The sequence below is a fragment of the Plecotus auritus genome, assembly GCF_963455305.1.
Source record: "Plecotus auritus genome assembly, chromosome: 8".
Classification (NCBI taxonomy): domain Eukaryota; kingdom Metazoa; phylum Chordata; class Mammalia; order Chiroptera; family Vespertilionidae; genus Plecotus; species Plecotus auritus.
Genome location: NC_137782.1, coordinates 137,738,750 through 137,752,672, shown reverse-complemented (window position 1 = coordinate 137,752,672; position 13,923 = coordinate 137,738,750). Strand labels below are relative to the sequence as shown.

General features: G+C 35.3%; 1 protein-coding gene across 15 annotated transcripts in view; it reads left to right on the top strand.

The window, feature by feature from the left end:
• Positions 1–13,923, top strand: part of EHBP1 (EH domain binding protein 1) — a 416,128-nt gene that overhangs the window by 196,942 nt on the left and 205,263 nt on the right. For 12 of the 15 annotated variants that reach the window (XM_080686020.1, XM_080686011.1, XM_080686023.1 and 9 more), the window contains 2 exons: positions 1,080–1,261; positions 3,733–3,872. In XM_080686020.1, coding sequence (XP_080542146.1) covers positions 1,080–1,261; positions 3,733–3,872 — 322 coding nt within the window. Of the gene's footprint in view, positions 1–1,079; positions 1,262–2,214; positions 2,372–3,732; positions 3,873–13,923 lie in introns of those variants that run through there. The other 3 variants (XM_080686014.1, XM_080686015.1, XM_080686016.1) reach the window with 2 other exon arrangements.

Here is a 13,923-nt window from a genome sequence, read left to right as displayed (position 1 = left end):
CTCAGACCAGTAAACTCTACGAAATGCTAGTTTATGACCTCTGGTTACATTAATGATGGTACGACCTCTGATTTACATTATTTACAAATTGACCTTCTAAAATTTCCCATATGATATTAACCAATGCCACACCAATAAAATTAATTAAAAAATAAAAATTTTTCTTGCCATTAGAACACATAATCAGGGATTATTATGTCTTACTCATTATAACATTTCTCCAGAATTGATACCATACTTAACACCCAATCATTATTTTGCTGTCCTGTTATCATTGTTCTCCTATGCTATTATTCTATAAAGGATAATTTTGAAATAAGATAGTTTATTAATGGAATGTTAAATACCTTTGATATCAAATAGGTTTCATTTTGTGTTCTATTTTTGATGAATTGGCAATTGCTATGTGGAGAAGAATTTTTATATCTTCTGGGTTTGCTTAGCAGTGTATGCCACTGGCATAGGATTGGAGAAACCAACTGTTTCTTCCTTGATATATGTGATCTTAGGAAAGAGAGAGAACTGTAGACTGGCGTGATTAGAAAAGGCTTCTGGAAGAAATAAGACTCAAAGTATAGGATAGAATTCAGTATTTATAGGTAGAATGAGGTAGAATGTTACCAAGGCTGGGTGTTTCCTTAAAAAATATAGGCATTCAGAAAGGTTAATTAGGTTAATGTAACCTAATTATCATTAGTTTTACATTATAATGTAGATAGGTTATATTAAATATAATCAAAGGAAGGAAAACAATTATTGAGAACTTTAATACCTGCCCCTGTGCTTTTTTCAGGGGCCCTGGAGACTTTCTGTTCTAGATTCCTTTTTTGAGTTATTGAGGGTTGTTAAGTCTTCCCCTATTTTTGCCTGTGTCAGCTCTCTCCAATATTATATCTGCCTTACATATGTAAAAGTTGTGATATAAACTCATTACAGTTTTATTTCATTATTATGTTACAGGAATTCATTGGAGAAGGAAGTCTCAATTGTTGTTTAATAATAGTATTAAAATTGTATTTTAAAATATTTGGCTATAAAGTAAATGATTCCAAATAACATAATTATTTTTTATCTTCCAGGAATCCCCTTCTGGTCGAAGGAAAGCTCTTGCTACTAGCAGCATCAACATGAAACAGTATGCAAGCCCTATGCCAACTCAGACTGATGTCAAGTTAAAATTCAAGCCATTGTCTAAAAAAGTTGTATCTGCCACTCTCCAGTTTTCATTATCTTGCATTTTCCTCCGGGAAGGAAAAGCCACGTAAGTTTATTTTATCCAGAAAGCTGCTTCAGAGTGTGTTTTAAAACACTGTAGGTTTATAGCTTTGGACTCAGTAGATTAGCAACAGTTGAGAACATCCTACCACATACCGATCATTCTTACCATTCTTTGTTTCAGAGACTGAATTAAATAAATTCCTTGTTATTTATAGCCTCTTGTGACTCTAGAGAATGAACAATAATATAAAAGTGATTACAGCAAGTTTCAAATTTTATATTATAATTGTATATTATAGTATATCATACATGTTTGTTTTTATATTTTAGTGTCTTTGGTGTAAGTGGTTGTACTCTGAAATATAGACAATTCATTTTGTGGAGCTGTTTGGTTCAGCTGAGATATGAGAAGAACCCAAAATGAAAAGTTTAGGATAAGAGTAATGAAAGAATTAAAGGAACCTTTGCCAATTCATATTCTTTGGCTCAGCCTTCCAAAAATTGTATAGCAAGGTGTACAGGTAGACACACTTCGTTATAATCACTATCCTTTTCAAAAATCACTTCTAAAGTTCTCAATAAGCATTGCACAAAGATAATTTCTATACCCAGTTCTAGTTTCCTAAAAGACTTAACATTATAGCTGGATAAAATGAGGTGAACATACCTAGAACAGGTTAGAAAAAAAAAAAAAGTAACACTCACTCTAGTTAAATCATGGGGTAAGTGCATGTTTTGGGTATAGTGAAACCGTTAGTACCTATTTGGAATGGAAGATGAAAATGTAAATTCTACACCTTGACTTAAAAGGTGAGGGGAAGAAGGCACCTATAAACATTACAATCCAATCTGAATTACACTTCTGAATGTATTTGACCTAGTGAAATGTGGTTACTATAATTGGTCATGTCTACTTAACTGATTAGACTGAATACTGTGCGTCAGAATGAGATGTTTGGCACTCATCTCCAGGGCGCAAGTGACTTGGTAAATAACATAAGCCTCTTCTCTGGAAAGTTTGCTTCTAAGTGAGTGTGGTAGAGAGTGCAGAACGGAAGCATTAGTCTTTCATATCAGGACTGTAAATTGTAGGCTTAAATATTGAGAAATTAAAAATAAAGACCTTATCCTGAAATCCAAGCCACAATGAAAGGTAAGGAAATAGAGAAAGAAGAGAGAAAACAAAATCAGAAAAGATCCTTTGAATGTGGACTCCTTTCCACTGGGCAGAAGCAGTAAGTGAATCAGTACCATTCACAGAAATGTGAGTGAGAGGAAATTCAGTCAAACAAAATATCTCAGTTTGAGTGAAGCATTCTCTCAAACACCCTAAATTCCCTCTTGCTTCCTTACTTTTCCCAAAGAAAAATGTTCAGGGTTAAAATATGAGGAAATTAAATAGGTAAAATTAAGCCAATTAGCATTTTAAGAATAATATATCTTGAAATTATCCTCATTGATAGGTGAGCAACTTGTAAGGCATTTATATAATGTAACATAACTTTTTTTGTTCATGCAGACTTTGTGTTACTAACTTATTTTAAAATGGGGAAATTATTTTAATTCTAAGTTTATATGAGATAAAATGCAAAGAATTTCTAAAACCAGTTTAGTCTGCAAAGTCATATTTAGAAAAATGAATATTTACATAAGAGACTTTAGTGTGTTTTTTTATTGTATTGTGCTAAGAACATGAGAAACTGTTTTAATTTGGCTTTCTGAGTTTTGAGAAAGTACATCTGATTAAAATTTAGTTTGTATATGACATGTTAGAAATATGTTTCTTTCACTGTAGTTTGTTTGAAATTTAAGATGAAAATGATAGATCAGGAAAACTTAAATTTTTTAATGTTTACAGTATTTAATGTAAATTTTTTCTTTTCAATCAACCCAGGTCATTTTCCATCTTGTAATTCTTAAAAAGGCTAGACTTTGTCTTAAGGTGCTTTTTTGTATTACATTAGTTCTTTAACTTTTGAACAACTATAGCCCCTTTCAGAAAAATGCACCTTTAAATAAGATTTAAATATAATTTACAGGGCTTTATTCTACTTCTTTTTCCTCCAGTTCACAAAACCAAAAGGGTTCATAGACTTCAGATTAAGAATTTCTATCTTAATTCCTTATGAAAATTTAAATATTTTAAAGTCTAGATCTCATCTGATTTGCCAATTATCTCATTGTTTTATGAAACAAGTTTTTGTTTGCAGACTTCATGGTTAAGAAACCCTACTTTAATCCCATAGAGAAAATTTTAGTCTTCCATATGTCTGCAGCACAGAATTAATGTAACTCCTAACCAGTTAGTTTTTAATCCTGTTTGCTTTTTACTAATTAAACATGCTGTTTAAAAATTAATAAATGAGTGTTTAGAGTTTTCAATAGTATTATATAGCTTTAAAAAGACTTATTAACGTACAAAAAAGGAATATATTAATATTTTTTAAGCATCAGTTCTTTTTCAAGTAATGTCATTTAATGAACTATGTATTATATTATAAATCATTGATGTAGGGATGAAGACATGCAAAGTTTGGCTAGTTTGATGAGTATGAAGCAGGCTGATATTGGGAATTTAGATGACTTTGAAGAAGATAATGAAGAAGATGATGAGAACCGAGTGGATCAAGAGGAAAAGGCAGCAAAAATTACAGGTTGGTTTTATTAAGCTGTAAGTTTATCTTTTTTTTTTTTTTTTTTTTTTTTTTGTAAAGTAGAAAGCTTATTCTTATTTCCCAGGAAACACAGTTTCACTAACAAGGCATTTTTTCTTCCTTAAGCCTTTATAATCTATCTAGAGGCCCGATGCATGAAATTGGTTCAAGAGTAGGCCTTCCTTCCCCTGGCTGCTGGCACAGGCTTCCCTCCGGCACCTGGGACCCAGGCTTCCCTCGCACAGGGAGGCCCCACCCACCTGATGCAGCCCGCTGGTCGGTGGCCTGGGCCTCCCTCTGCAGGTCAATCGTGGAGCCCCCTGATTGATCGCCCTGCTAGCTGGTGGATTGGGCCTCCCTCTGCAGGGTAGTCATGGGTGATGGCCGGGCCCCTGACCAATTGCATTGCACCCGGCTTGGCCGGCCTGACACCAGTGGGTGTCATAGTGTGGTCCCGGATGGTCATCTGGATGGTCGTTCTGCTATTTGGCTTTTAGGTCAATTTGCATATTATACTTTTATTATGTAGGATATTCCATTTAGCTCTCTGAAAACTTTGCATGTTGCTGGTAATAACAAATTTCAGCAGTTTAAGATCATGTCCAAGTTTAGTTAAGAAAGCATAGAACTTTACTAGAACTACTAATTATAATATAAAATAGCCTGAATATATTCATACTTATTTTGTCAATGTTCGAATGAATCCTTTATAAATAAAGAAATGAGAATTTGCATTAGCTACCTTCTCCTAGTGCAGTGGTCGGCAAACTCATTAGTCAAGAGAGCCAAATATTGCCAAAACCGGTTTGGCTCAGTGGAAGAGCGTCAGCCTGCGGACTGAAAGGTCCCAGGTTCGATTCCGGTCAAGGGCATGTAACTTGGTTGCGGGCACATCCCCAGTAGGAGGTGTGCAAGAGGCAGCTGATCGATGTTTCTCTCTCATCGATGTTTCTGACTATCTATCACTCTTCCTTCCTCTCTGTAAAAAATCAATAAAATATATTTAAAAAAAAAAAAAAAAAAAAAGAGTCAAATATCAACAGTACAATGATTGAAATTTCTTTTGAGAGCCGAAAACCGACTTTTGCGCATAGGCCACGAAGTTTCAATCGTACTGTATGTGCGCGCCCGCACATGGTATTTTGTGGAAGAGCCACACTCAAGGGGCCAAAGAGCCGCGGTTTGCCGACTGTTGTCCTCGTGCATGGACGTTTTATCTTATATCTAGAAGCTTCCATGCAATTATTCATTATAGTTGGTTTGATCAAACTACTAAAATGTTAAGTGATTAGAACCTCTTTGTATTAATTGATCAATAAATACTTATTGGCAATCTGGCTATCACACTTAACCAGTGTGATATTATATGTGTCCTTATCCCCCATTGCCTCTCTCCCCCACACATGCCCTCACACACCTAGTGTCTGTGTCCATTGGTTATGCTTTGACAGTCTGATCTGTTATGCCTTTATTATTGGAGTGAAAATAAAGCACTAAATATATATATACATCAGGCAAAATTTCAAGACAAGAATGATTAAATAGGGCATACTGATCAATTACAACACCTCCTCTAGCCCCTTCTGGCTATTATTTTTATTTCAATAACATTTTGGGATTTCTCTCCCCCCCCCCCAATAATTAATGCTGACATTTGCATTATGTTTAAATGATGTCAGCAATAATTATATAGTTATTTTTAAAATGCCATGTCTTTCCTGTCTTTGAGATCTATGTTTTATTTGGCTAGCTGGAGTACCTCAAGTTGGTGTTCTTCTGCTGCCACTACCAGTGACCTTCTGCCTGTCCTTCAAATTTTAATTCTGTTCCCACATAGTCTGAGAAGCCTTTCATGCCAGCTCCCCTCTTAAGCTTGACCACTCCATCCTTTATGCTAATACTATACCATTTACAAATGCAGGCATTTTTTTATAGCATGAGTTTTTATAATTCCAGTGGGATATAATTTTATCTTTTAATTGGAGGATACAGTTTGTTCTTTGTTGATGGCTTTTAGTTAAAACTATCAGTTAGATATTAGTACCATAAGTAGGAATAAAATACCCACACATAGCTGTTTTGAGCTATATTATATTGTTTTAATTATAGTAATGGGAAAAATTAGTGATAACAAATCGTTACAAGTTCTGGTTGAAAGGAAAAGAAAGGACTTTTTTTTTTTTTTTTAGCAAAATACAGATTTAATGAAGGCATTCAATAATAATTAGATTTTATAGTTCATTGTCTTAGTTCATTTGGCCTGCTGTAACAAAATACAATAGATTGGATAGCCTATAAACAGCAGAAATGTATTTCTCACAATTCTGGAGGCTGGAAGTCTGAAATCAGGGTGCTCGCATGATCGCATGAGATCCCTTTTCTGGGTCACAGACTCCTTATTGTATTCCTCATATTGTGGAAATGGGCAGGGTTGTTCTTTTGGGCCTTTTCTATACGGGCATTAATCTCATTCATAAAGGCTCCACTGTCATGACCTAATAACACTGTCCAAAGGCCCCATCTTCTAATACTATCACTTTGGGAATTAGGATTTCAACATATGAATTTTGGGGGACACAAACATTCATACCATAGCAACCATTATTTCTTAAACATACATATATACCTTTTTAAAAATTTTTTTTCTTCATTGATTAAGATATTATATGTGTCCTTATCCCTCCATTGCCTCTCTCCCCCGCACATGCCCTCACCCACCTAGTGTCTGTGTCCATTGGTTATGCTTATATGCATGCATACAAGTCCTTTGGTTGATCTCTTCCCCTTCCCCCCCACCCTCCCCTGCCTTCCCTTTGAGGTTTGACAGTCTGATCGATGCTTCTCTGTCTCTGGATCTGTTTTTGCTCATCAGTTTATGTTGTTCATTATATTCCGCAAATGAGTGAGATCATGTGATATTTATCTTTCTCCAAATGACTTATTTCGCTTAGCATAATGCTCTCCAGGTCCATCACGTTGTTGCAAATGGTAGGAGTTCCTTCCTTTTTATAGCATCATAGTATTCCATAGTGTAGATGTACCACAGTTTTTTTAATCCACTCATCTGCTGATGGGCATTTAGGCTGTTTTCAAATGTTAGCTATTGTGATTTGTGCTGCTATGAACATAGGGGTGTATGCTAGTATAGCCTTTCTGATTGGTGTTTCTAGTTTTGGGAAACCATAAAAATCTTAGAGGAATCCACAGGCAGCAAAATCTCAGACATATGCTGAAGCAATATCTTCACCAATACAGCTCCTAGGGGAATGGAAACTAGGGACTACATCTAATAAAAAGCTTCTGCACAGCAAAAGAAACCATCAACAAAACAACAAGAAAGCCCACTTCATGGGAGAACACACACTGAGTGGCCAGATTATTATGATCTCTGAATGCATAATAATCTGGCCACTCAGTGTATATCCTATATAATAAAAGGCTAATATGCAAATTGTCCCCTCGACCAGGAGTTTGACCAGCAGGCAGGCCAGCCAACTGCCCATGTCCCCTCCCCCTGGCCAGGCTGGCCAGACCCCACCCATGCACGAATTCATGCACCGGGCCTCTAATACATACATACACACATACATATATATATATACATATATATATATATATATATATGTATATATGTATATATGTATATATGTATATATGTATATATGTATATATGTATACACACACACACACACACACACACACACACACACACTCACACTGAGTGGCTAGATTATTATGCCTTCAGAGATCATAATAATCTGGCCACTCAGTGTATTTGCCAATGTTATCTCTGATAAGGGTTTAATCTCCAATATTTACAGGGAACTCATACAATGTAACAATCCAATCAAAAAATGGGCAACGCACCTAAATATACCTTATTTTTTAAAATTTCTGCCAAAGGAGTAACTTCTTTTTAGATAGTCTAAAATTCTTCAATCATAATTGAAAAACTTGATTTAATATAACTTGTGATGATTCAATATTTCTTTGGAATGTTACCATTATTTATATATTTCTTTTCCCTATTTTATGAAATACTATGTTCTAATCCTTTTTTCATCTCTAGCTTCTAGCATGTTGTCTAGAACATATTGAGAATTTAATATATGTTAACTGAAAGGTCATAAGTAAATGAATTGGGGCTTCCCTCTCCTATTGTAGCCCATATTGATAACTCTGGCTTATTACCTTATTGAATTCATTTTTACCTTTAATCATGTACTACCTTATACAGGGTAGTGTGGTCCCATTTTATGGAAGGAATGGGATCAGGAGGAGACACATAAATCAAACCTTAAATAATTCAAGACTAGTTTTCCAAAAGTAATGAATGTAAAATATGTGTTGAAGGAGCAAAGATAGATGGGGACCATGGGTGATTAGATGCATATTCTAAGTAAACCCATAATTATTGTAATAAATTTTTGCTTTGATGTTGCATTTTTCCTATCTGTATTTTCTATTTTATTTTTAGAGTACAGTCACTTAAATTAACAGCACAGCATTTCATGGCAGTTGTTTGGCTTCCTAAGTTGCATTTTTTTAGCATATGTAAATTCCATTTCAAAGTTATTAACTTTCAGGAATTATTTTGTTAAGCATCAGCACTACTCTAAAAATGTTTGAGTAAAGTAGTTTTAAGATAATAAAAATTTATTAAAAATTAACAACAGTACTGTTAAAATAATAGCTGAAGAGTAAACAAAACAAATGTTTTATAAACATGGTACAAATAAAGTATTACGGGTATTTTTATTTACCAGCTAAAGTGGCAATAACTTAAAGCACAGCTTACATTCACACATTCTTTCAGCTCTGAAATTGTTGAAACAGTTTTTTAAAAGGAAGGAATGATTATTTTATATTCTGCCTATATTATATCTTTATATTGCAATGTAAATACATAAAATGCAATCACATTATATCAATAAAATCATATAGGTATATTATTACCCAACTAAGTTGCAACCCTTCTTGAAGAAACAGATTGTTACAATTATTTTGTGTATCTCTTAGATTGACACCTAGAGGCTATTCATGTAGTCAGTGATTTCTTATGGAACATTGCTATTAGGCAGTAGTAATTAACATAATATATCTTATGAAATTACAGTATTTTCTAAAAGAAAATTCATCATATCTATATTGGACTAATCAAATGTCTTTACCCTTTTCTGTCTGAGGCAGAATTCACTGCTAACTGTAAACATTTTGGGACTGGCTCTTAGGCAGGAAGCTTTTATTGATGCTACATGTATAGCTGCATTCTACGGAAGTGTAGCACCAGTGAATGGGCAAGGGAATTTTGAATTGCAATTGAAAAAATAACTGAAATGTAGTGGGAGTGATAGACCTTGGTGTTAAAGAAACAAAGCCTTTTAGTGAAAAGTTTACTTTCATAATCATATGAAATTTTATAATACTGTAGCCCATATTAGAAATTGTTTATGGTTTCAAAATAATCTGTACCTCCATCTATACAGAAACCTCATAGTGCTTGAACCAGACTTTGGCAATATCATCATTGGTAAGCATGTTGAATATTTGAACACACAACAAGAAGAGAAAGAGAAAGACTCCTGCATAAATGTTGAAGTCCTATTGAATACAACTCAGAAAATCAGGTTTAACTGAAACAGTTTATAGCAAAACAGTATCAGGGAAACCAGATATTATCAGACACTTGCAAGGCCCCTATTATACTTTCAGTTGTTGCAGAGATCACCAAATATTCTCTGTAGGCTTAACCACACATTGAGACTCTCATGACCTGAATAGGTCAAACTTAGCATTAGATTCACTTAGAAGAATATTGGACAGGAAACAGCATACCAGCAGAGCATTCATCTTTACTGGAGTCCTCACAGCAGCCCACGTACTATTCTTTGACCTCTGTACTCAAATGACAACTTGAGTACAAGGGGACAAGATCCACATAGTTACCTCATGGATTACCTTAGAACCTTTATGCTGTTCAAGAGCTGATATCGTTTGTAACAGTTTGACAAGCATAATTTCTCAGGTCTGCGTAAGGAACATGCCCAGTTATTAGTCTCTATAATCAGAGAAGCTAAAACTATGGCCTTCCATTCAGAATCCTCCCATCCTGATGCAATTTATAAATCAGGATTCATTTATACCATAAGTAATGTGCCTGTTGTTTGTTCATCTTTTTCTCTTAGTTGGTAAAGTTAATTTTCGGGGAGGAAGAGAGAGTGATTTATTGGCTACCTTCAAGGAACATAATCTTATAGTATAGGTTGAAGTAGAAGAGATTACAGTTCATATTTGAAGAGCTAGAGTTGATTATGGTATGACTCAGCCCTCTAAGATTAAATGTCGTACTTACTAAGGCTGTGAATGGCCATAAGTAGATCTCCCTCCTTTCATTTGAAGGTTCCTTAGAATAAACTTGGGACTCTGGTCAGAGAATACATCCATTAATTTGCTTCTGGTTTTTACCTGAGCATATACCCTCCAGTACCTATAAACAAGTCATAGGATTATTGTGGACTCTATAAAGTTTAAAAAAGGCAACATATTCTAGAGGTCTGTGTAAAGGATGAGAATTTCTGGAATAATTCATCTGTTAGTTAGGTGGGAAGTAGGGTAGAAACAGAGAAGATGGGGTTATTTCTGATTTTTTGAGCTAAAAGGCTTCTAAGGCACCACAGTTATCTCCTTTTTAAAGGATTTTGAGACCTACAATAAGAGACTGAAGTCGGCAAGAATATCTCCTCCGAGTGTTCAGATCTCAAATACGTGTCACCTCAGAGAGTAGAAGTGGCAGAAGATACATATTATAAATTTATCCTACTTTCTGTTTCACTCTTAAACTGTAATGCTGCTTTGTTTTTACTGACAGCTGAACATTCTCTATCATCCCCCTCAGGACTTATAATTCTGCAGACACTGAGAGCTCATTTCACAGTCAGAATGGAAGTGAGATCTGAAGAAGTTAGAAGCTCTCCAATATTTACTTAGGGTAGGAACCAGGAAACAAATAATATTTTAAGTACCAATAAGTATTTGCTGAGGATTTGTCCTAGGAATGTAAGATTGGTTTAACCATATTAATAGAAGGAGTAAAACCATATAATTATCTCAAAGGAACATTTGACAAAATTCAATACCAAGTTTCTCAGCAAAGTTTTTTTTTTAATTTAATTTATTTTTTTTGAGATGCTTTTTTTTAAAAATTTCTTTATTGATTAAGGTATTACATATGTGTCTTTATTCCCCCATTACCCCCCACCTCCCATTCATGCCCCCACCCCCCTGTTGTCTGTGTCCATTGATTAGGCTTATATGCATGCATATAAGTCCTTTGGTTGATCTCTCCCCCTTAACCCCACTGTCCCCTACCTTCCCTGAGGTTTGACGTTCTGATTGATGTTTCTCTGTCTCTGGATCTATTTTTGTTCATCAGTTTATGTTGTTCATTATATTTCACAAATGAGTGAGCATGTGATATTTATCTTTCTCTGCCTGGCTTATTTCACTTAGCATAATGCTCTCCAGGTCCATCCATGTTGTTGCAAATGGTAAGAACTCCTTCTTTTTTACCGCAGTGTAGTATTCCATTGTGTAGATGTACCACAGTTTTTTAATCCACTCATCTGTGAATGGGCACTTAGGCTGTTTCCAAATATTAGCTATGGTGAATTGTGCTGCTATGAACATAGGGGTACATATATCCTTTCTGATTCGTGTTTCTAGTTTCTTGGGATATATTCCTAGAAGTGGGATCACTGGGTCAAATGGGAGTTCCATTTTTAGTTTTTTGAGGAAACTCCATACTGTTCTCCACAGTGGCTGCACCAGTCTGCATTCCCACCAGCAGTGCACGAGGGTTCCTTTTTCTCCGCATCCTCGCCAGCACTTGTCATTTGTTGACTTGTTGATAATAGCCATTCTGACAGGTGTGAGATGGTACTGCATTGTTGTTTTGATTTGCATCTCTCTGATGATTAGTGACTTTCAGCAGGTTTTCATATGTCTCTTGGCCTTCCTTCTGTCTTCTTTCCAAAAGTGTCTATTTAGATCAGTTGCCCATTTTTTGATTGGGTTGTTTATCTTCTTTTTGTTAAGCTGCATGAGTTCCCTGTAAAGCAAAGTTTTATTATAAGGGAATTATCTTCATTTTGATAAAAGCATCTGTGGAAAGCTGCAGCTAACATCATACCTAATGGTGAAATCCTGAACACTTCCCTCCTAAGATTGGAAACAAGGCAAGGATATTTGCTCTCACCACTTATATTCAACATTATTCTGGAAATCGTAGCCCAGCACAGGGCACAAGATCAATGTAGGAAAATATGTATTTTTATATATGAACAACTAACATTTGGAAAATGAAATTAACAAAACAATTTCATTTATAATGGAGGCTAAACATACCATAGCCTTCTTAGAAATAAATATAACAAAAGGTGAAAAAACTATAATACATTACTAAAAGTAATTAATGAAGAGAGAGAAATTAATAAATGGAGAGAAATTAGTTGTTCACATATTAGAAGACAATATTGTTAAGATGTCATTTGTAGTCACATTGATCTGTAATTCAACTCAATGCCATTCATAATCCTACCAGGCTTTTTAAAAAAATAAAAATTGAAAAGCTGATTCTAAAATATATTTGGAAATGCAAAGGACCTGAATAACCAAAATAATCTTGAAAAAGAGAATTATTATTCTAATTCTACCTTACATCAAGATTTACTTTAAGATTTACTTAAAGCTATGATAATTAAGATAGTGTGGTATTGGCATATGACAGACAGATTAATGGAACAAAACAGAGAGTCCTGAAAAACCCAAACATATTTGGACAATTGATTTACAACAAAAGTACAGTATAATTCAGTGAAGAAAAGAAAGTATTTTCAACAATTGATGCTAAAATATCCAGACGTCCTTGTGGAAAAAATGAGCCTCAATTCGTACTTCACAGCATACCCAAACATTAAGTCAAGATAGATTATAGACCTTAATGTGAACAAAGAATCTTTCTTCATTTATTAAAATCTTCTTTAATTACCTTCAGAAGGTCACTGGATTGATTCCTGGTCAGAGTACATATCCAGGTTGTGGGTTCAATCCCCAGGCAGAGTGCATACAGGAGGCAACTGATCAATGTTTCTCTCTCACACTGATGTTTCTCTCTCCCCCCCCCTTTCTCTCCCCCCTCCCTTCCTCTCTCTCTAAATCAATAAAAACATATTTTAAGAAAACGTTTATGGGCTAAAGCCTGTGGGAAAAGTAACATCTTTTGAATCTCAATTTCTGCCAGGAAGTTGAAATGTTACTATCTTAAAATGAGATATCCTTGTACTGAATTTTGTTATACTTTGAAGAGAAGAATGTCAAACATGCAAGATTTGCAGGTATCTTATTGTTTCAGGCAACTTAGTATTATTTTTTTTTAACTCAGCTACTGACTTTCCTAAAGGGAAAAGGCCCCCACTCTGTACCACCACCCCCTCCCCCTTTTTTTTATTCAGTGTGATAATCTCTGGTGATCAATTTCTATCTTCTTTTGCCTTCCTAACAGTAAAGAAGAGTCTCAAATTACTTGACCCTTTGCTTGGATTGCCTGCCCCTAATTTAGTTTTCTTTCTCATTCTCACCACTGTTGAAGCAAGTTCAGATTGACACACTGTTACGATAACTAAATGTGCTTCGTATGTGCTTAGTATGGGTTTATTGTTCAGTTTGAGAAGAATAGGGTAGAAATTTGTTTGTGCTGTAACATAGCATTATTAGCATTTTCCAAATACGCAAATTTTTGGCAAACCAGTGCTTTACTAAGTAATAAAGTATTATATAAGTATAGTAGAGGCCCAGTGCACGAAATTCGTGCATGGGTAGGGTCCCTAGGCCAGGTGATCAGGACCGATTGGGGCCTTCTGGCTGCCGGCTGGAGCCTCCCTTCCCCAGCTGCCATCTGGAGCCTCTCTTCCCTGGCTGCCGGCTGCCGGCTACCAGCAGCCGGCCAGGGCCTGCCTTCCTTCCTTCCGCGCCACCCCCGGTGGTCAGTGCACGT